The following is a 22,755-nucleotide window of genomic DNA, read 5'->3' on the forward strand; positions in this document are numbered from 1 at the left end:
ATGTGCCACAGCAGGTATTTGTGGGACTGCTGCAGCGACAAACCTGCTCAAGCAGCAGCGCTCAGGTCGGTATGTTAATGAATGGATGGTTGATGGATGGAGGGATGCGCCGTTAAGCCTTCAGAGCTGGACAAAGCATCAAAACGTGCAATCGCTTTCCACTTTGCCAACTCCCCTTCACATTATCGTTAACATCAGAGCCCATGTGTGAACTTTCACAGAGAAGTGTCCTCAACGATTATTCTCTCTTAAGTTCGCGCCCTGGCGGCAGTGGCTGCCCCGGTGACTCCCGGCCAGCCCAGCCAGCCCCTCAGCTTCGCTGTCCGCTGCGGTCGGGCCCGATCCCGCCGGTGTCACCACACACGGTCCGCGGCGGGCAGAGGTGCGCTCCGCTCCGCGCATGCGTGTGCAGTAGGGAATTGTTGCTCCGCTCGGCGCGAAGTTGCAGTCCGCGGCTCTTCCCCCGTGAGGCGGCGGCGGCGCGGCCGGAGCCGGGATGGGGTGCGCGATGGCGGCGCGGCGGGAAGGCTCGCGCGCCCTGTTGCTGCCGCTGGTACTGGCTGTGGCGTGCGCGGCGCGCAGGTGAGTGCCGCCGGGCCGCTGAGGGGCGTAGGCATGGGCTTGCCCGGCTGCCTCTCTCACCTGCCTGTGCTCCTTCCGGCAGCGCCGACGGGCCCAGCAACATGTCCTACGTGAAGGAGACGGTGGACAGGCTGCTTCAAGGCTACGACATCCGCCTCCGGCCCGACTTCGGAGGTGAGGCGCCCGCGCTGCCCGGACCCCCACCCAGACCCCCGAGCGCTTCCCTCCGCCTAACGCCGCTTCCCGCTCCCCCCCGCAGGTCCGCCCGTGGATGTGGGCATGCGGATAGAGATCGCCAGCATCGACGTGGTCTCCGAAGTCAACATGGTAAGTGCTGCCCGCCGAGCCACAGCGCCGCCTGCCGGAAGTGCCGCCCCGCCCTGCGGTGAGCGCCCCCGTGGGTGCGCCCAGCCGCGCCGGCAGCGCGGTCCCGAGGGGACCGGCTGCAGAGGCGAAGCGAGCACGGAGCGCCAGCGAGCACCGTGACATAGCCAAGAACATTGCGGTTGCTAGGAAAAGTTAGTTGAATTGTTGAGATAATGTTTGCATGCCTGAATGGGCACTCCAGAAGTGCGCCCTGCCTTTCTGATCGAAGTACCTGCTGCAGGTCTGAGGTTTGGGTGCTGCTAGCAGTGGTTTGCCCTTTGTGTAGTCTACAGCTGTCTTCAGAAATGCTGGTTTCTTGAGCTGTAGGAGCTGATGGACAGGTGTGCTTTTCTTCCTGTTAAATGATTTAAAGAGACATTTTGCAAACTAGTGGTGTTGAGTAAAAGGTGCAAAAAAAAAAAAAAAGAGAAGAAAAAGCTTCTAGAAAATACTCTTTCTTGTAGAAGGAAAAAACCCCAGCACTGCAGATTAAGTCCACGAGGACGTTGCCTATCCAGCTGTCAAAATCAGAAAAGTCTCCTAGCTACAGGTGTGAAACAGCTGCATTTGATGCCAGTTCTGCTGCTGGAAGGAGTGCTGACAGACATGCAAACTTAATGGGCAAAAATACATCTGTATAGTGCTTTCCTCGTTTGACAGCCTTTTCCCAGAAGAAAACAAAAAAAAATCAGGTACAAATTTGAATATTTACAAAATCATCTTGAATTAGAATGTACCATGGGTGTTTTGCTCTCACTCTCTTCTCTTATGTTTGGTCTCAAGAAAATCTAAGATGCTTTCTTTCCATAGGGGAACACCTGTTTAGTTAAAAGTTAGTTAAAAGAAGCTAGAAACCTTACATTTCTATCCCGATCACTTCATTTCACTCAAAAATAAGTGATATTTGCCCATACAAAGTAATTTACCCTGCAGTGGGGATTTTTTCCATGGTATATTAGTTGTCATTAAAACAATCTCATCAGAGATTGTTCCCATCTTTATTTTTTTTTTCTGTTTGTTATCTATACACACAGTTCCTGTTTGTGTGTAACTGGTATATTTGCTTATGAATATGCTTGGCAGAATGGGGAGGCAAGGAGATTCGTCACACTGCTGCATCACACCAGGCTCTGCAGAGTGTTAATACCACACAACAACAACATATTTTAAGTTTCAGCTCCTGGAGTTCTTGTTACTGTATTGTGCTTTCAGGGAGGCTCATGGTAGAGACTGTGCATATGAGGCAGAGAAGACAGAACATTAGACCTTGTCAGAACAGTCGAAGAACAAACCTCTTCCAACTCCAACCAGTTTCTGACACCCTGTAATGGGATTGCTGCTTCTACAAAGCGGTACACCCTGGGAAAGCCAAACACAGGAAACACTATCGCAAAAATACCTGCCCTGAAATGTCCAGAACTTACTTGTAAAGTCTCAACACCTGAAACTATTAATTTGGAGGAAAATGGGTGTGGCATTTTCCAATGGCAATGTCACTGCAGGGCATTAACTCCACTGCACCAGCTCACAGCATTTCTGCTAATCTTTGATGGATCCAGCATGCAAATCCCTCCTCCATTCCAGTGCTTACACAGCCCTTTGGAAACTGTAATTTGAACTTTATGGTTTTTAATCAAGGGAATTTACATGCTAGATGGATTATGTGGCTAATCTCCACTTGCAAGGGGCAGCTTGACTAAGACTGGTCAAAAAAATGTTTTCATTTCATAAAATGTCATATCTCTCACAGTGGAAGAAAGCACCTATTCAACAGGCAATTGAAAAAACAGTCCCCATTCTGAATCAGTCTGAAAGGAGCTTTCCCATATTGCAGATGCTTAGCTGTATGTACCCATGTCTAGAGTGTTTTTTGTTGCAAGGTCTTTATTGTGTTGCTAAAGACTGTTACACAGTCTTTTGGACAACAAACAATAATTTCATCTGTCTTTGCAGATGAGATATCAGTCCCCTCATTTCTGCACGAGCAGTTATTACTGATGGTGTTCACAGAATTCACAATCTGTCTTTGCAGAAATGAGGGGACTGATATCTGATCTAGAAAAAAATTTCTACCTAGTAAAATAATGCTTTATTCTCGCTTTTTTTTTTTTCTGAGAATCACAGCCTTGAAATGCTTAATGTTACAGCAACCTGTGAATCATTCACCTTCTCTTCTTTCATTTTAAACTATTGGCTTGTAGATTACTTTTTGTTCAGTAAGAACTACCATTCTGTGGCTTCAGAGCCAGAAATGTTTACAAAAAGATGCTGGTTTATAGCTTCTGTTGTCTATGGGGCAGTTTTGCTGCTTGAAGGAACTGGTAACACGAGCAGAGAGAGCAACACCTTCATACTGGGAGCTCCTCCTGGCAAGAGAGTCTGGTTGGACTCCACCAGAGTTCTGTTCAGTCAGTCTCACCCCGGCAGTATTGGAGGGAGTTGTCTCATCCCTTGGCTCTCCTCAGGCACATGAAACCTTATTTCCAGAATGACAGAGGCAGCTATTCCAAATCCTGGTACCCAGAGGGAGGATTAAATTTTCTATTCCCATCTCAGTGCTTAAACAAGAGCAAAGATTAAAATAATTATATACACACACACACATATATATAATACACCTAGCCAATGAAGGTGTACTTCTTTGGTGTATTAGCTGAGAATTTGTAATGTAGGCTGTCTGCCAGGTCAACAGGCTGATCTCTATGTCCAAATCCAGTTGAAGTATAGGCAACAGAGCTATTGTGAATTCTGTGAACACCATCAGTAATAACTGCTCATGCAGCTTGTCTAGTTGTAGTGGCTTCTTCAAATATAGTTAAATGTTGTGAAATACTTTACTGGTAAATGAATCAAGACTTGCACAGCCTTGAAGTCAGCCTTTCTGTTATTTCTCCTGAGTACTTGGCCCTCATCTGTCCAGCTGTTTAAACTGTATTGTTTTATAGCTGCCTGGTAGTTCAATAATACTGTAGTGGGTGGCTATAGCAGCTTTTACAGAAGGATTATTTGAAGCTCTCATTATTGTAACTCTCCCATTTGGCATCAGATATATTGTCATATATTGATTTTTTGCAGGTAATAAGCTGAAGAGCTTGTCAGACATCAAACAAGCAGGAGAATTAGAATATAAAAGCCCTAATGACCGTTGCCTGGTTCTTACTGTACTTTCTTCTGAATACCATAAGTTTTAATCTGTTTCCTTGAGATAATTGCATTCTTACTACACTGATAGCAAGCATTCACTTCCAAAAGTACAAGATGACCCTTTGCTTTGTCTTAGTTAATGGTTGTTCAGCTACCTTTCATCCATGACAGGTTTCTTTAGAAGTATATCAGACATTTACATGAATATAGAGAGTTCATTAACAACCTGCTACAACTATTAAGCTGCTGTGACATGAATTATCTGGTTTACTCCAATACCTTTACATGGTTAACAGAAGGTGCTGCTTGTACATCAAGAATAAAGAATAAAGAATATTCATGATTCATGAAAAAGCATGATTCATGGCAACTACTGTGAAGCTTTAGGGAAAGCACACAAATAGCATATTGGTGCATCTACTAGGAAACAGTGAAGAAGTAGCTGGACTCTGCAAAGAAAATACACATGCAGTACGTGACATAATTTTCTCTAAAATGCTCCTCCTGAGCAGGTGGTCAAACCTTCATACTAGGCAAAAGATAGCTGCACATGTTCTAAAATTTTGAAAACTAGTGTACATGATAAAAAACTACTTAAAATGCAGTTAAAAGAGACACCAAATTTTTTTTTTTAAAAAAAGCTCATTATTGTAGAGTGGGAACAGTGTTCCTAACCTACCATACTGATTACACTGATGAAGATTTGTTTTATATGATAGCACATTGAAAGCTTTGTGTCCCAGCAAAAAAGAGGGTAAAGAAAACACAGAATATATAATTCTTCTGTTTCTGTGCACCCCAATTCACTTTTACTCAAGGCTCTTACATTTATCTGATCTCACAAATAAGTCACAAATCTTGCAGAGAAGCAGGATCTCATCTGTTGCCTACTGTTCAAAACTCACTAGCTGCTTCTCAAAATCTCTCCCTTAAGTAGTTTCTTTTATGCTGGCAACATCCCAACCTGTTGGATTACATCTTTTTGCACCAGAAAAAAAAGTTAGTTTAGCTTAAGGCACTTACTTTCTGTGTCTTTTTGAGAAAACAGATAATTAAACAAACCAGCTGCATAGATTGTCTTTTTTTTTTTCATCCATTTTACATGATACCACCCTCTCATATTCTGTCTCAATCCTTCTAGCCCATATGATTATATGTAAGAAATTGAACATAGAGACAGCCATTATCTTCTGGTGCGTCTTTGACACCATGGCTTATGCTGAATGATGAAGTCGTGTTTGAAGCGCAGGGTAGACCTGCATGTAACGTTTGATCCTTTACTTTGTCATGACTGCAGATTATTATTGGTTTGGAGAATGAAATTTCTCCCACAGTGCTTAAAGCTCCACTGCCTATGTTATCAGAGACCTTTTTCTACAACACCTGTTTATCTTTCCCTGGAAGCAATATAGTATTTCTCTTTTTTCCTTTTTTCTTGCTTTAGGGCTGCTCCCAGGCCTGCTGCTGAAACACTGGCTTACATTACAAATTGAATCTAAGAGAAATGTGTTTTCTGGTATAGTAGAAGTTTTTTATAGGCTTACAAACAGTTCCATGTCTGAAGGCTTGACTATATTAGTTAGTTTGGAGCATCTTTCTTTGTTCAGTTTGGGTAGTGAACAGTTTGCAAATGTGGAAAAATTAAGAGCAAACCTGTGTTTTCGCACCACATGATCTCTAGAAGGAATTTTATTGTTTTTCAGAGTGTGTCTTTCTGGGATACTTCATGCTATGTCTGTTTGAATTTTTACAGAATAATTTTGTATATAACAGTGTTGATGTATTTTACTTCTTTTCAGATCTGCACAGGTTTACTGTATTTACTGTTTATCACCAATCTGACTGTTCAGTTTCCTTTAAAAAATGACTGAAATCAACAGAATATATTCCAAACAGTCTGAACATCAGAACCAAGACAAATGTATAAGCAGCCTCTGCCTGAGCAAATACCACTCTGCAGGTTGAGACAGAGGATTAGACTTTTTGTTGAGTTGTATAAACAGTAATAAAGAAGATCATCTGCATCCACAGCTGCATGAGCAGGGCAGAGCCAGTAGGCTGAGGTAACTGGTTATCTCTATTTAGGACTTGCTAGATGACATCTAGGTTCTGTGTACAGGAGAGAAGCAGAATGCCCAGGGTGGCTCTACAGTCTCCATCCTTGGTGGTCTGCAAGACCTGACTGGATCAAGCTGTGAGCAACCTGGTCTGACTTCATAGCCAAATTTTTCTATTTTATAAAACAATGATTAGTTAACACATTCAGGAGGCAGAACTCCCCTTAACATTAATAAACATTCACTGATGGTCTGCTGTGCCTACTCTCAAGAGTTCTGAGACAGTCACACAAGGTGAATTTGACAGAATAAATACACAGAAATGTTTTCAAATTTACCTATAAATCCAAAGCAAGGATATAGATGCCTTCAGGGCCTAAAGGAATGGAAGGGTTTCACCTTACTTTAGGGCTAATGCCAGCCCAGATGACTGTGGCATCCTGCACTGGTAGGTTTCTAGTCAAAAAGTTAAATCTGTGGGTTTAAACATTCAGGCTGAGTAGGGCTTAGAACCAAGGCACTGAAAGTTTGCCCGTTAATCCTGGCAGGCCAGTGCTCATACATTGGACTCCAATTTTAGGAATGATAGACTTTCATGTATGGGTGCAGGTTACCTTAAGGCACTTTCTGCAGGCTGAGGGAGGCTTAAGATCTGTTTATAGACATAGAGTTTCGCATTTGTTTTGTTCTTTTTCCCTGGCTGAGAATTTAGCATGGTGGCTGTTGTGAATCTCAATGTAGGAAACAATCTACACTAGGGAGCCAGGTCAGCATTATGAACCCCATCTTGTACCCCTTTGCATCAGAGCAGCCAAGTCAATTTTTTTAAATCTTAGGTCTGGTTCCTGGAGAACTAAAAAGTAAAACTGCTTCAGCTCAGCCAGTGAGGCAATAGAAGTGATCAGGGTAGTCACAATGACAATAAATGGTCCTTTGTCTAAATATATTTGCCTGAAGATATACATGCAGATTAAACTGATTTTTTAAAGTGACATAAAACTCAGTAACTGTTAATAAAAATTTGCTTAGCTGTAGTGCAGAAGAAAGGAGTACTTTTCTGTTACGTGGCAACTCTTCTGAAGAGCATGAAGGACATGCAAAAGTACTTGAATATTAATAAGAATGTTCAACAACTGATTTTACTTTTTTTCCCAGCAAATACAGAAAAATTAATCGAGCAGTAAAACATAAAGGTCAGCTCATTTCATCATTGTCTATTCCAAACAGGAGTAATTATATTAAAGAGTGAAACATGGAATGAATGTATAAATAGGCAGCTTGAGGTTAAATGATTGGATTGCTGTTACTGGATGTTTTCTTGGTTTTTTTCTCATTGACTTCATAAATCAGCAGCTTTTCAACAAAATTAACAGGTACGCAAAAAGAATAAAGCAATAGCTTAAATGTTGTTTGATATGGTCCAGAAAGTGGATATATCTTGGTTTTTCAAAAGTTAAACTAAACTGAGACTAGCTTCAGGGTTGATAAAAGCTGTAGTCCAAGATCTTCCTTTTAGCCTGACAGGCACACTACTTCCCTGATTTCAAGGTTTAAACAAACTAGATATGAGTGCCCTTCATAAAAAAGGTGTCATTCTTTTATCTGATGTTAAACTCACAGTTTCCTACAAGGGCAAGCTGATTCCCTCAATTATTTCTCCTAGCCACTGGAGGTGGCTTACCCTCAATTTCCAGCTTGTCTCAAGAGCTGATAAGCTCAATTTTGACCTGTGTACGTTACCTTTTAGCCCAGATTTTACACCTGACACCACCGGCCATCCTGACACATCTGTAGTCCAGCCATATAATATAACTTGTGCAGAGTTTACATTTCTGAAGACAAGAAATAAAGTAGTCACACTTCCAATTTGTTTAAAATATTTTCTGAGAATAGCATGAGATGACAAAGGACAGAAAATTAAGAATCATTTTAATTTTTAACGTAGGGGTTTTTTGTAAGCTGCTGCTTACCCTCTTCTTTCTCCTAAGCATGGAGTCGAGAAAAGGATCCAAAACAACTGCAGGTCTGAAATATGATGGTATTACTGTGATGAACTGTCAAAAATCTGTTCCACTGGAGTAAGTGACTACCTGCAAAGGAAAAGACCATGTTCTCTTAATCATGCCCTAAACCACTTATCCAGCCATTTCTGGTTCCTGAAACCTACAGTTAATTGTATCACTGTGGTAAGCAGTGGTGCATATGAAATGGGAGGGGTGACACCTTCCCCCTGTTTAGTGGAAGCTTTAGCACCCAGTTTGGGGTGTCTGGGGTTTCACTTAAATAAGGAGCATACCTGTAGTGAGATACGCTTTTCAGTTAGGTGGATGAGAAAATCCAAGGTTTTCCCCAGCTCTGCCTTCTTGCGGACCGGCATCGAACAACATCAGCTGCTCTGTCGCCACCTTAAACTTGCAGCTTCTGGTCTTCTAGTGTGCACAAACCCCACGGTTCAATGGCACGAGCCTTTTGAAACATTCAAGGGTCTCAAATGATTCTTCAATAATGGAAAAGTCAATTATTCACACAAAAGACCCCTTCCCCCAAATTAACTGCTTTTGAAATCTATAAGTAAATTTTAATTTCTTCTAGGAACATGAAAGATGTTTCTTTTCTTGTGTGTGACAGGGGAAGGGCTTAAGTAAAAGCTTTCTTTTCATTTTTTCCTATTGTATTGCCTTTTTACTTCTGATTCCGGAGAGGAGAGAATATCAGAATTTTCTGAACTAAGCATTTTTCTTTATAAAGAGGTTTAAGGGATATATTTCAAGTGCCTGCAAAACTTAGGTTGTTTTGTTTGGTTTTTTTTTCTGTCCTTTTTGATTTTATGCTTTTTAATCAGCTTTACTTTGTACTCTATAGCCTGAAAAGTATTCCTTAACTCCCCTAGGCTGTGTTTATAAATTCTTTACCAACTGCAGTTCAGTACAGACTAGGAGTTGAAGCTGTGCAACAAAGAGATGCAACAGTCACACCACCAGTTCTCCCTGTAGTGGGAAAAGATCCCAGCCTCAGGGGAGGAACAGTAACAAGCTCCAAAGCTAGTACCAGAAAGACTTGTTCCTGTGGACAGGATGCCAAGTGCTCTGGGACAACACCTGAAACTGTTAAAGCAAATCCAGAGATTGCCATCATTCAGAAGTATTTCCAGCTGATGTGTTTTACTGATCACTGCATTCCAAACAGCAGCTGCCTAGAAGAGTTCTCTGGGGTCTCATCTTCCATCCATCTAAGTGTGCTGTATTTTAAAGCATCAGTAAAGCCTGAAAAAAACAACTGTAAGGGCTTCTAGCAGGTGATGAAAGAGTCCAGGGTGGCTACCAGAAAGATTTTGTACTTTAATGCTCTTTGAGATTTCTTTTCTTCTTGTAAAAAAAAAAAAGAATTCAGGATCTCAAGGTACACACTACCATTCTTCTAGAATTCCTCTTCCCTCATATCCAATACTGCCTGTAACTCTGGCAGTGCTCCAGAAAGCATATTAAAATGAAATAATTTCCACCCCAAAGGCTAAACTATTGCAAGTATGTTCACAAGGAAATCTGTAGTAGCATTCACTGCGTAATTTAGCTTAATAACACCAGATAATGCAGTTTTGTTTATTTTTTAGCTTATAGCAGTAGCTCTGTATTAAGATTTACGTGGGCTGAAGAAAGTAGATTAAATTACTTGCCTATCAACATTTATGATGACCTCTTAAGATTAAAACACTGCTTTTAGCTGAAGCAGTGTCACAAGGAGGTTTGCTCCATCCTCTGCTGGGGTAAATCCTTAAATGTTTTGTGTTATGTCATGAACAAAGGAAAGGTAATTTAAAATGCACAAAGACAGCTCCTAGAAAGCTGCATTATCACACACACATCCACCCTGTAGCGAGATTGAGTTGTAAAGCTTTAAGTGTTCATGATAGAGTGCGTAGTTTCAAAGCAAAAAATAATGATTTTAGACTGCCAAACTTAATTAAAGGTTGGAATAAATGTTCTCCATTAAAATTCATCAATCCATTTGGCTGAGATGGAAGAATTTCAGTCATGTCTTTTTTAATTGCCTGTAGAAAGAACAAAAGACAGCAAAGTTAAAACTGTTGCAACAGATACATGCTGTCTAAATATTATTCAGGAACTTAATCATATTAAAAGAGGAGTGAAATTTATTCCCCAGCATATTTTTAACCTGAAAAGACTTAAGTTTATCTGAAGTAACATGAGTAGCAGTCAGCTGCAGGTATATATGTTCCGGCCTGTGTATTTTGGGAACTTCTAGGCAGTGTTAATTCCCACAAAGTGCTGAGGGCTCTGGTCCCATGCAGGCAGGCTAGAAGCTGATAGTCCAGTTGGTTTCAATGAGTATGCTCATGGACGAAGTTTCTCACCAGTAACATTAACTACGTATTAGCTTTACCAGTTCAACAGTTTACTCATCAGTCTGCAGAAGCCATCCAGTTCTGCGGTTTACATCAGTTTTAAGCCATTGTTTCCTGATAATTTTCTGTGCCATTACTCTCCAGCATGAGAGAATAACCGAGGCTGGGGCGATACCCTCCCAACCTTCCATGATGATTTATTCTTTTTTTAACCAATTTTTTTGCAAACTGTTCACTTCTCAAAACAATACACTAGTCAAGGAGAGAAATGGATGTGGTTCAGGGGCTTCATACATATACTGCATTTCACAAGCAGTGCAGCCTTGTCACTAGTTTCTTGTGAAGGAAACAAAATGTGGAATTAACAGCCACCTGTAAATTCTGGGTTTATTTAGTCTACTGTGCCAGGAACAACTGGGGGGGGGAAATAACCTGCAAAACTTCAGTAACATGTTGAGAATCAAATCTGCCATGGCAGACTTCACAGCTTGTTCAGTGCTCCATGGATTCCTAAACTAATGGGGAGCACATACAGTGTCATTATGCTGTCAATTGGAAATGAATCCTGAATGTAGATCTTTTCAGTCCCCACTATCAAGGGAAATGATTTTGTTTTCCAGAAGCACAGTGGGGATATGAATTTCTGAGATCTCGAGGAACGTTTATATTCCAGATATCCCATTCTTTTCTTTTAATTACTCCTGGTAGAAACTCAGAGTAAGCACAGAGCAAAGAATTAGAAGGACTAGCATATTTCAGAAAATATAAAGGTAAACATAATCAAGTAGTAACCATATAACTCACAGAAATCATCCCGGCGCTTCTCAACAATGTGACATGGTGTAACAGAGAAAGTTGCTCTTTGAGGAAGTTCTTGACCTGGATCAATTCAGTGAGCCAGTTTCAAATAGGAAGCTAAAAATTCTAGAGTGAGACCTCATTCTGGAGCATCTCATCCAATGGACATTTTATCATGCCAATACTAAAAATATACCATAATGCAAAGCTTTCACTGTTCCCCTCCCAGAAACTTATAATCCTAAATGCAGTTTAAACTGTTCTGCACTTTAGATAACACCAGGGAAATACCACTGCCAGTGACAAAACAGGGAAATGTGGTCCATGATCAGTCCATCCACTGTCATCCTCTGGATGTGATCTCCTCAGTCTCTCACTTGAACATGGATGTTTTGAATCATAGCAGCCCTCCAGTATCTGAAGGGGGCCTATAAGGATGCTGGGAAGGGACTCTTCGTTAGGGACTGTTGTGGTAGGGCAAGGGTTAATGGGTTCAAACTTAAACAGGGGAAGTTCAGGTTAGGTAGAGCGAAGAAGTTCTTTACTGTAAGGGTGGTGAGGCACTGGAATGGGTTGCCCAAGGAAGTTGTGAATGCTCCATCCCTGGTGGTGTTCAAGGTAGGGTTGAACAGAGCCTTGGGTGACATGGTTTAGTGTGATGTGCCTCTGCCTGTGACGGAGGTTGAAACTAGATGATCTTAAGGTCCTTTCCAACCCTAACTATTCTGTGATTCTATACCATCCTTGTTGGTCTCTGGCCATTTTACAGTGTGACGCTGGTACAATATCATTACACCACTCGCTATGAAACACCATGATTTTTAATTTAGTTTAGTGCCTTCAAAGTACTTGTAAGCACTCCAGTTTGTTAAAGAAGAGACGTTAAATATATACCATAAATTACTTATTATGGGGTATTAATATTAATTCTTTATCTCATCATTAAGAGTGAGTGCAGCACTGGCAAAGAGCAGCAGAGCCATCAGTAGTGTCCTCAGTGTCAGGTGTTTACTTTTCACATCTGCAGAAGCCAGAAGCAATTAAAATTATAGGTCAACTCCTGAACTGCTTGCTTCTCTCAAAGAGTAACACAGAACAAAGGATCATCCAGAAACACTGCTGACTAAGTTGTCCAATTTAAAGGTTGCTTTTCTTTCTCAAAAGGAAAGAGAAAATTGACTTATTTTTGTTTTTTAAATCGGTTTACAAGTCACTTTTTCTCTCGAGGTAATAACACTCCTGTTTATACCTACTCTTCTCCTGCGTCAAGGTAGCTGTTAAGCTACTATCTTATTGGAAACAAATACACTTTTTTTGAAGATTAAATATTAATCTGCAGATGATTCAAACATGTATTATTCAGGCAAGTTTGTTACATGAGTTTATTGCAGGACCTGATGGTTTCAATGACTTTTGCACAGCTTGTATTCAGAAATCCAGGCAACAGTGGTGCTCCAGATCATAGAGAACAGGTGCAAGGGGAGCTGCTGACAGCAACCTGTTGTTCCAGGGAGCAACGTGAGCACCTGACTCCACAGGAGAGGACTGCTGGCTGAGCAGGGACCCTGCTGATCTCACTGCTACTCTGCAGGGCCCATCAGGTCAAGCTACTGTCATGACAAATGGCTAATTCTTATCATCATATTTAAAGCAGGAATACTGTGGTTTAGATTAGTTTTTATAGGACTACACAAAACCTTTTACAGTGCAGTCAACATTTTTTCTAAGTTTCAGGGTTGCTGTATTTCCAAAGATGTTTGATGGGCTAGAAGGGAACTTGAACTAAAGCAGGTAGATCTATATTCCTTACTTGTTGTGGATTTTTTTCTCATCCACATAATTACAGTGATGGAGAGTTCAGCACAACATTGAGGGAAAGGGATTAAAAAGTATGGAGCTCTGTACTTAAAACATTATGAATTCAATATACCGATTACAATGCATAATATTCCACTTGTTAGTCAATATTTGCATGCCTTTCAGTTACAGAAGTGATCACTATAATACATTGTAATACTCAAGAACTCTGGAATACAAATCTGGACAAACTTTAGGCAAAAGTAAACCAAACCCCATTTGGAACCGATACACTTTGATTGAAATACTTTAGTCTGCTAATACTTAGCTATATACATGTGCTCCTGAGTCACAGAATCATAGAAATTCTGTAAAAGAAAAACATATTTGAAACCTAGATAGGGAAAAAGGTGTTCCCATTTATTAGTTGTTCTTCCACTGAATATCGGCTTCAAAGGGCTCTTCTGGAGTACACAGAGCATAGAAGTGCTCAGCCCACATTGTCCTTTGGTTAGGTTCCACTGAAATCACTGAGAATGCATCAGTAATGAATCAAACCAGACTTACTCAGGCTGATTGTTCTTTCCTGCAGTAATTGCATTTTCTTGCAAAATGCTACCTGTAACATTAATAAAATCAAAGCAAACCGAACTGTTCTTAACAAACAGAGACATCAAGGAAAATCTTTTCAAAATGCTGAATTTTTATGCTAAAGCTTTTGAGATTTCAGTAGCAAAATGCAAACAAATAAAAATGAGCAAGTGAAAAAAAAAACAAGAAGCCTGTTACCCTCTCAGGAATACATTCTCTGTTATTTCAGTCTTGGCTTGCAGACAACTTGTTTTTTCTTACAAGCTTTTCTACAATTTCCCTGCTACTATATCCATCCATCCTACCCTAACATTTAAATGTTAGTATAAAAAGTTATCAGTCTTTCTGACAGTAATCTAAGATCTCAGTTTCCTTATTCTACATTGAGCCAGCCTCAGTGGAAACAAAATTAATGTGAACAGCTACCTATGGATCTTCTTTTTGATTATTCACACCCACAGCTACATTATCAGAATGGATATGAGAATGAATCACTTCTGTGCTCTGTAGGTATGAGTGTTCAGCTGCCTTTGATTTTATTTGTATATTTGTCTTTAAATTAAGAAATCAGAATAGGTCCATGATAGGAGCTTTGGATTTTATGCTGAACTGTGGAAATATGTGGGTGTTAACACTTCTTCCTCACAGCGATCATGACACTCATTGTAGTGGCAGAACAAACCTGCAAGGGGAAGTCCCTATTCCAAAGGAAAAGGCAGTGATTCAGCTGGCTTGGGGCAAGCTCAGAAAGTGTTTTGGAGATGGGTACAGAAACCTTAGATTTCACTCTGTATTCAGCAGGAGATGAGTTCCTGCGGCAGTTCTGTATTGTTGCATTATAGAAATTAAAACAAGTCTCAGGGGAGAGATCTGAGGTGGAGCCAAGGCATCAGTTTCTGTTCCTTAAACAAATTTGTTCCTTTTTCTGCATGACTGTAGACACACGACAATTCCTCTGGCCGTCAGTTCCTCCTGTGTTATGATTCCTACCAGACAGGATATTATGAGAATTAATTGCATTGAATGATTGTTCATTTGGACAGTGGGCAATTTTCTGCATGCTCAGGTGGACAGAAAAGGCGTAGAGCCTGTAGCTAAAAAAGAATATATCCACTGAGGCCAGTAATTTCAACACAGCATCATGGCTTATGACCCAGCTGGTCTGTTCCTACATCTCTACAACAGTATTCCTACAGTACTGACAGGAATTTATTTCTTGCTTATCTAGTGAGAAATCCCAAGACAGCACAAGATGTTGCATGGTAATTACATTTTCCTCAGTGGGATTACTGAATGACATGCTGTGATATATCAAGAGGCAACTGTGAATTTAACTTGAGTCAGCACAGTAGATTTTGCCCAGTACAGTAGGTTTCCAGATGAACATAGTGTGACTTTAAGAATAAAGGGAAGTTTCTGAATACCTTGTAACATCATGCACACTCTTGTCAGCATTGGCTTTCAAAACATGCATGGTTCTGGGCTGGCTTGGGAAAATTTCATGTATTCATTATTTACTCAGCTTACACATTCACTTCACTATTTAAGAACATATTGTTTGCAGAATGAATTCACAGCAGAAGATAACAGTGATATTCATTTGTCAGAAGAATCAGTCATGTCAAAATCAAAACTTACTTTTACTTTTTGTTTACTCTCTGGTGACACTAAATGCCTATTTCTTGAGAGTAATGGAACAGGTAAGCAACATACATGACTATTCTGTAAACAGGCTATTTAATCTCATTAAATTTTAGATAATTATTTGCCCAGTTTTTGGAACATGAGAACAACATGCAGCAGCAGATTGGCTCTGCCAGTTGTTAAAGAGATGGGCAGATTTTCACTTGTATCCCTCCATGGCTGTATTGTCTTCTGCAAGAAATGGTACTTGGGGAGGAAGAAGTGATAGAGACTGACACAAATTCTTTGTCTCACGTATTTACCAAGGCAGTTAAAATGAACAGAAATTCCCTTCTGTGGAAAAAAATTCTGTGGAAGATAATTTCCTTTTAATTTAGGTATTTGTGGAAGAGTTTTAGTGCACCATAACAACCTGTAGCCTTCATGCAAAGTGTGCAGCTTATCAAGTGGAAGAAGTCTTCCCTGACTGGCCATTCCCATTTCTGGAATGGACACCTACTTCACCGAGTTCTCTGTCAGTGCCAAGCCCAATATGCTCTTTAAAAAAAAATAAATAATTGTCCATAGCAACTCTGCATTGGAGTTTCAGCTCTTTTGGCCTCTTGGTTATGTTTTATGGTGGGAGCAACACTTTTAAAGTCAGTCATCCCTGCAGGGCACAAGAAGACCATACTCTGCTTTAGTTCCTGGGTAGATGAGCAGGTCAAGTACTTCAATCCCAAAACAATGGTGTTGATGTGCTGTAATGAAGGCTGAGTATGTTAGTGGCATATATCTTCAGATGCTCACCAGGGAGGTAATGCAGGTTGCTTAAGGTACCACAGAGGGAAGTTTCCCTCTATCCTCTGAATACTTCGGTTGAAGAATCCTACTCTCTCTATCCATTAATGCTATCATACATAGTCTATGCGGATATTTCTCCAAGATTAGGAAGACAGGCAGTATGAAGACCTTGATAAAGATTTTCTTTTTTTTTTTAGTTCTTGATTTATAAGCTGTTACTCCTTAAATTCAAAACAAGAAGCACTTTTTCCCCCAGCAATCCTTAGCCTCTTGCTTCAAGCATTATCAGACCAGTTGCACAAAATAATTTAGAGACACCTAAAAATGTTATGGTGTGGTTTGGAGGGTAAAATTTCTCCTCTCTTGGCCATGCCTTTGCCGTAAAGACCCGTCAAAGGCAAAAGAAAGTAATATGGCTGGTGTGAGCCAACTAGAAATTTCCATGTACTTGGCAGTAATTCCCTGGATAACTGGGTAAACTGGTGTTATAGCTGTATAAAAATATTGCATGAGTAACAAGACCTAAGCAAGGACAAGATATTTAGATCCACTGCGAAAAACTGCTGCATTTGTTAAGAGCACAGTATAGAAATTAGCATGTGTCCTGGGTTCAGCAGTAGCAGTCATTTTTCTCCTTCTTGGTAGCTGGTGCAGTGCTGTGTTTTGACTTTCAGCTCGGGAACAGAGCTGATAGCAATGTTTTGGTTTGGCCAAGGACTTTGTGAGCCTCATGCTCAGCCAGGGAGGAGGGGAAGCCGGGAGGAAGCAGAGACAGGACACCTGACCCAAACTGACCAAAGAGGTATTCCATACCACAGCACATCATGCCCAGGATGTAACTGGGAGTTAGCCGGAAGGGCTGAGAGACTTCAGGGTTGGAGGAGGTATCGGTCGGAGCTTGGTCGGGCTTGGGGGGCGAGTTATCGGTTGGCTGGTGATGAGGTGTTGTATTCTCTTCCCTTGTTATTTCCTTTATCATTGTTATCATTGGTAGTAGCAGTAGTGATTTGTGTTATACCTTAGTTACTAAACTGTTCTTATCTCAACCCGTGGGAGTTGCATTCTTTTCGATTCTCCTCTCCGTCCCTCCGGGAGCAGGGGGAGGGAAAGAAAGGGGGGGGAAGTGAGCGAACGAGTTACCTGTCTGGGTTACCTTACCTAGTTCATCCACTTGAGTGAGGAGAATCCTACCCTGTATTGTGTATTTTCTATGCTTACGTCAGACTAGTCTGAAAGACTCCAGGAACAAAAATCAGATCATTTCTGAGCAGTCCTTCCATATCTTGGTCAGGGCGTTGTACTTGTACATTATTTCTCCTGTATTCACTTTATTACTTTACATTCCACTTCCCTTTCACATAAAGAGAAGTTATTTTGTGTCTTTTTGTTTTGCATCTCAATCCTTTTTTTTTCGTCCAGGTTTCCTCTCATATAAAACCCTTAAACTCAAATAAGCCTTGTCAGGGGGGTCACTTATGGAAACACTGGTACATCCCATCAATAACTGAGCTTTGTATTACTTCTAGGATACTCGACACCTTGCAAAGTTATGCCGTAAATAGCTGTTGAACAACAGTTAAGGGACGAACAGTAAATGATTTATATTAAATTCCTCTGTGAAAGAGCTAGGAGTAAACAGCTTCAAGATGCTTTATCACACAAGATGCTTTGTTAGCATAAATTATTTCTAATCAAGTTCTTACATACTCCACCTGAGGCAAGTTTTCAACCAGTCATTGAGGTAAGGCTTAAGATACAAGGCTTTGACCACTCAGCCTGGGCATTATTACAGACCTGAAACAAACTCCTGGAGAGGTGGTGTATTTCTCACAGTATAACTTCTAGTAGATAGGCAACTTCTGTATTGCTTTCCATATCAGTGCCACAAATTAATTTTCATGCAGGACTGAATGAAAATATGTTACAAGAAGATGAGTAAATGCACATTTTCTAATGTTTTCAATCCAGCTCATTTTTTCAGGGTTGAATTTTCCATTGAATAAGCAGCAGTAGGCAATCACCAAATGAATTTTTTTTTTTTTGAGATTCAGAATCTTTTGACACATGAGATATGCATGATGGGGCAGCAAGCTGAGGGTTCACTGGGTGTCTGATTCATTATCATGGAGGTGAGCAAACCAAGCACCTGCATGGCAGATGAGAAGGGAGACTTCTGGCAGACAGTAGGAAGATGCCCAGCTGGAATATAGTTATGGACTTGCTGAAATGGTCCTGCGCTTTGGGAGTCACTTTGGATGGCATTCAGTTGTTTTTAGCTAGTTCCAAGGGGAAAATTATTATGTTTTAAAATGGCACTGGAAACAACAAAAGCAAATGATAAGTGAGTCTTTAGTCCAAACAGCAAGGCATAGCTTAGACCCAGATCAAAACCAGTGCTTAAACTGAAACAAAACAGTCTTCTCTCCAGCATATTTCTGAGTTTTCTGAGGGTGGCTGTTTCTCTAAAGTGGATTATAAGCATCTATCAAGAATATGTTTCTTACCTTATCAAGGGGTGATACAATATCTTGATAGCAGACATGGGCAATTAATTTCTCAGGCTTTTGTAGCTTTTATACATCCAGTCTTATTGACAGTTGCATTCAGAGTCAAATAATGAAAGCATATCAGAGGATCAGCAAAATGTATTTCAGAAATGATCAGTAGAAAGCGTATGTACATTTTTGTGGTGGTATTCTTTCTTTATTTCTTTCTGGTTTTACTTTATTTTCGTATGTATGTAACACTTGTATCTTAAGCCTTATCTCAATGACTGGTTGAAAACTTGCCTCAGGTGGAGTAACATACCTAAAGCGGGCCAGAATGGAATACAGATAGTGACAGTGTATTGTATACAATCTATCATAGTAAAATCAAAGTTTAAAAAAATGAACTAGGTTTCTGAGCATAGATACCTCTCAGAAGATGCAAAGCTAAAAACTAAATACAAAACAATGGCTTTTTCATCCATCTCTGTTAACAGATTAAATCTGTATTATGTGGACATCTGTAGGCACAATACAATCTAAAGAGGAATACAAAATGCAGGATCAACTTCTGTTAAAAAAATAATTCTAATTTCAATACAATCTAAAGAGGAATACAAAATGCAGGATCAACTTCTGTTAAAAAAATAATTCTAATTTAAGTTAGTTTTCTTTCCTCACTTCAAGTTGTTTTTACATTGTGAAATGTTTTACTGTCTAATGTTTAGCTGAATGGGAAAGGGTGGCCAAGAAAATTTCCCTTTCAAAAGAGAAAACTCCACTGTCGCACAGCTCCCATCTCTTGCTGTATCAGCAAATGATAAAAAGCCAGAACTAGTGTTTCAAAAACTAATACTGAGGCATTCAGCTCAGGTAGCTTCATAGCCAGGGGGATTTTGGCAGAAGTATGGTGAGGAAAACACCATACCAAAAAATGATGCATATATTCATTTATTTGTTTAGTAGTGAGCAGCAGCGTAAAAGGTCAACAAAAGGCTTAAGTTACTCTGAGAACTGGGGAATGGAATGGGATAATCTAAAGCATCAGTTTATTCTCTATTACTAAATAGATATGGGAAAAACAAAACTCACAAAAATTGTCTCAGAGATGAAAACCAATCCTGTAGTGCTCCGCCATGACTGTGAACAGATGTTAGCTTTGGAACTGAAACAAATTCACAACTCTAGAGCTTTCTTGCTCTAGAAAATGTTTTATAAACGGGCAGTTACAACTTCTTGTTTTGTAAACCAGAAGGACAACAACTGAACATGATATTAAGCAGAGTGTTACAAGAACTACTCTTGGCTTTGCTACTATTTCTGCATACAGATACAAGATTCAAAAATAAATGTAAGAGCGACACTAATCAAAGTACTGTGATTCAGTTTCTATCTAATCAAAATACTGTGAACTCAGCTTTTGTCTCCTTTTGCAGTGTTCCATGGCAAAAACCAATGGGATTCCCACTGTGGACTAAATAGCAAATGATGAAGTAATGCAGTATGGAAATGCAAGTTTTGTCCTGCAGGTTTTATATACCACTCTTCCTGTACCTGTGGCAGCCATTGTTTCTTTAGCATGGTTTGAAATGGTTATTATTAGTTCTATCGTAGGATCCTCTGAAGCCTTCTTCACTTGGAATTTCCTGCTTACAAATTGTCAGTGTATGAAAATCTGCTGCAAAAAATACTCCAAAACCCGTGAATCTATCCCTTGCCTCCCACAATAGCTATTTGCAAATGTAAGAATACAACAGTTGACCAGCAGCAGGAGAAATGAGAGTGTATTGCACAAATTCCCCAAGCAACACAAACCAAGAACAAAAGGTCTTGAAAAAAAATCACTGCCAAAAGAGCTAAGAATGGCTGGCCACATTATTTAAACATTTGTTTAGACAGAATGATGGGTCAGGCAGAGAAATACTAGGTCAGAATAAGAAACTTCACAGGACAGCAATCAAGCTGAAACTTTAGATATTAGGAAAAAATTCTTCACTGTGAGGGTGGTGAGGCAGTGGCACAGGTTGCCCAAAGAAGTTGTGGGTGCCCCACCCCTGGAAGTACTCAAGACCAGGCTGGATGGGGCTTGGAGCAACCTGGTCTAATGGAAGATGTCCCTGCCCATGGCAGAGGGGTTGAAACAAGATGATCTTTAACATCCCTTCCAATCGAACCATTCTAAGATTCTATTATATGTGAAGTTGTTAGGAATCTTAAATAAGTCAGTATTGTTCTTCCTTGAACCAGGATTAGAATGATTTATTTGCTGATTATTTTATGAAGGAAAAACGCCTAATAAAAGATGCATTTTTCCATACAAATTTTCTCCTGTCCAGTTGACTGTAAGCCTAAGAGAATTATGTTAACAGCATTTGCTGGACTTACACACATGAGCAAAAAAATTACTTGATTTTTATGGAGCCTTCCAAGTCTCTGAATGTTTTGTCTTTTCCCTAAAGTTTATGGAATCTGTAAACCAATTACAGAACAGTAAGAAAAAAGCAGGGTTTTTTGTTTTTACTGAGTCTGGCAGATTTGTCAAACCAGTGATACCATTTGCTTCTATGGTAGACTGCAGAGACAACTGTTTTTTATTTTCTTTTCCATTCACCATCCACTCTGGAATGAAATCAACTGGAAGCAATAGCAAAGTAAAAATGCCTCCTCAATTAGACCAAGGGAAGGCTGTCCAACCTAGGCAGAGGAGAGCAAGCATTTAGTTACACTGTTGTCTTGCATTTACTGTTCAGTAAGCCATTTCCTCTAGCAAGTTCTTCCTGTGTAGACTATTATTTGGTTGCTTCAGAATATTAGAAAGTACAGAATGATGAAAACCTGAAGGGAAGGGCATGAAGGATCCAGAATTGCTTATAATTAGTGTAATTTTGGTCATTTCAGAAACACAGGGCCTCCCTATCTCTGCATTGGTGTATATCTATTTCTCCCCCCTCCACTTTTTATGTTGTTCTTTGTCAAACAGTAGAGGAGGTTTTATCCACTATTTTTGCTCACCTTACAAAAAGCTCTGCCTCTCTGTTACAGTGGTATTGGAAGGTTAGTTGTAAAGAAGAAACACAAGGAATGTGTTTAGCTCTTCAATATCCGCTAAATGCATAAATATTGCTCTAACTTCAGTTTCTCAGGGACATCGAGGTGATGTATTTGACAGACAAACATACATAGCTCACCAAGAAAATAAATGGTGGCAATCTTATGGGGTTCATGTTTTTAAGATTATATAGAGAGATTAAACTTTCCATTAAAAAAGAAGCCTGATTTTCACCACTGTGTTGAAGGAGCCATGTATCAGGTTCTCCAGACACATCATGGTCTCGGGGATGTTCACCTGTGACTGGTGGTTCTTTGCCATGCAGGATGTCGTCTGTCAGTAATCATTCCAGAGTGCAGTCATTAGGTTCAACATTTGGTTTTGTTTTCATATCTGAGGAAATAGGTTATTGTCCATAAATTTGCCACTGGGGAAAGAGCACAGAATATATTTTTCAGTATCTGTACAGATCTTCTGAAAACGTGTAATCCACCTGCATCAATTCTTCTGGCAAGCAACACACAAGTGCTGTTCTACATTAAAGCCATCATCATCTTTTAATACCTTTGATAATCAAAGATGGGATTACTAAAAGGTGGCAGTGATCCTTTTCAGTAACTAAACTCGTATGTTAAAAGGTGACAAGGAGCGTTTGTTCATGTCTTACCAGCATTGCTTTGGGGGCATGTAGAAGGAACCGCTCTCTTCTCTGTTCAGTGTGCTATTTAAAAATAACTACAAATTTCACGCAAATAGGTGAGAAATGGAAGGACACTGTTTTCTCAACCAGTTCAGAGTCTCTGTCACTCACATAGTGTTTGGACTATAGCCCAGACAGAGGGTAGCAACAGCAAAGAATGGATCACAAACAGAAGCAACTGTAATCCCATTCCCAATCCCATTCCAGTGTTAACAGCATCAGCAGGGCTTAATTCTTACACATAAATCAACAATAACTCCATTTATACCAGAGAGTTATACCAAAACCAGAGAAATTTGGATCAGGCTTAAACTCTGTAGTGATAGAATACTGGCTTCTGTAGCATTCTGAGGGTTTACATAGTGCTGATGCTATTGTGAGGATGCTGTTTTATC

At 40.1% G+C, this 22,755-nt stretch overlaps 1 protein-coding gene and 1 long non-coding RNA gene across 4 annotated transcripts in view; one reads left to right on the forward strand and one right to left on the reverse strand.

The window, feature by feature from the left end:
* The first annotated feature begins 472 nt into the window (after positions 1–472).
* GABRB1 (gamma-aminobutyric acid type A receptor subunit beta1) overlaps positions 473–22,755 on the forward strand; it is a 125,067-nt gene continuing 102,784 nt past the window's right edge. For all 3 annotated transcript variants that reach the window (XM_057431064.1, XM_057431062.1, XM_057431063.1), the window contains exons 1-3: positions 473–582; positions 665–756; positions 842–909. In XM_057431064.1, the coding sequence (XP_057287047.1) occupies positions 497–582; positions 665–756; positions 842–909 (246 nt within the window). In that variant the 5' untranslated portion in view covers positions 473–496. The remainder of the gene's footprint in view (positions 583–664; positions 757–841; positions 910–22,755) is intronic.
* LOC130610899 (uncharacterized) lies at positions 1,565–13,440 on the reverse strand. Its single transcript, XR_008975115.1, has 3 exons — positions 12,205–13,440; positions 8,120–8,239; positions 1,565–2,178 (listed from the first exon to the last, which is right to left on the reverse strand). It is a non-coding gene; the product is annotated as an uncharacterized LOC130610899 (long non-coding RNA).

The sequence above is a fragment of the Pezoporus wallicus genome, unplaced genomic scaffold (assembly GCF_028554395.1).
Source record: "Pezoporus wallicus isolate ANWC-B61680 ecotype Strahan unplaced genomic scaffold, APGP_CSIRO_Pwel_v1 contig_7684, whole genome shotgun sequence".
In the NCBI taxonomy this organism is placed as follows: Eukaryota; Metazoa; Chordata; class Aves; order Psittaciformes; family Psittacidae; genus Pezoporus; species Pezoporus wallicus.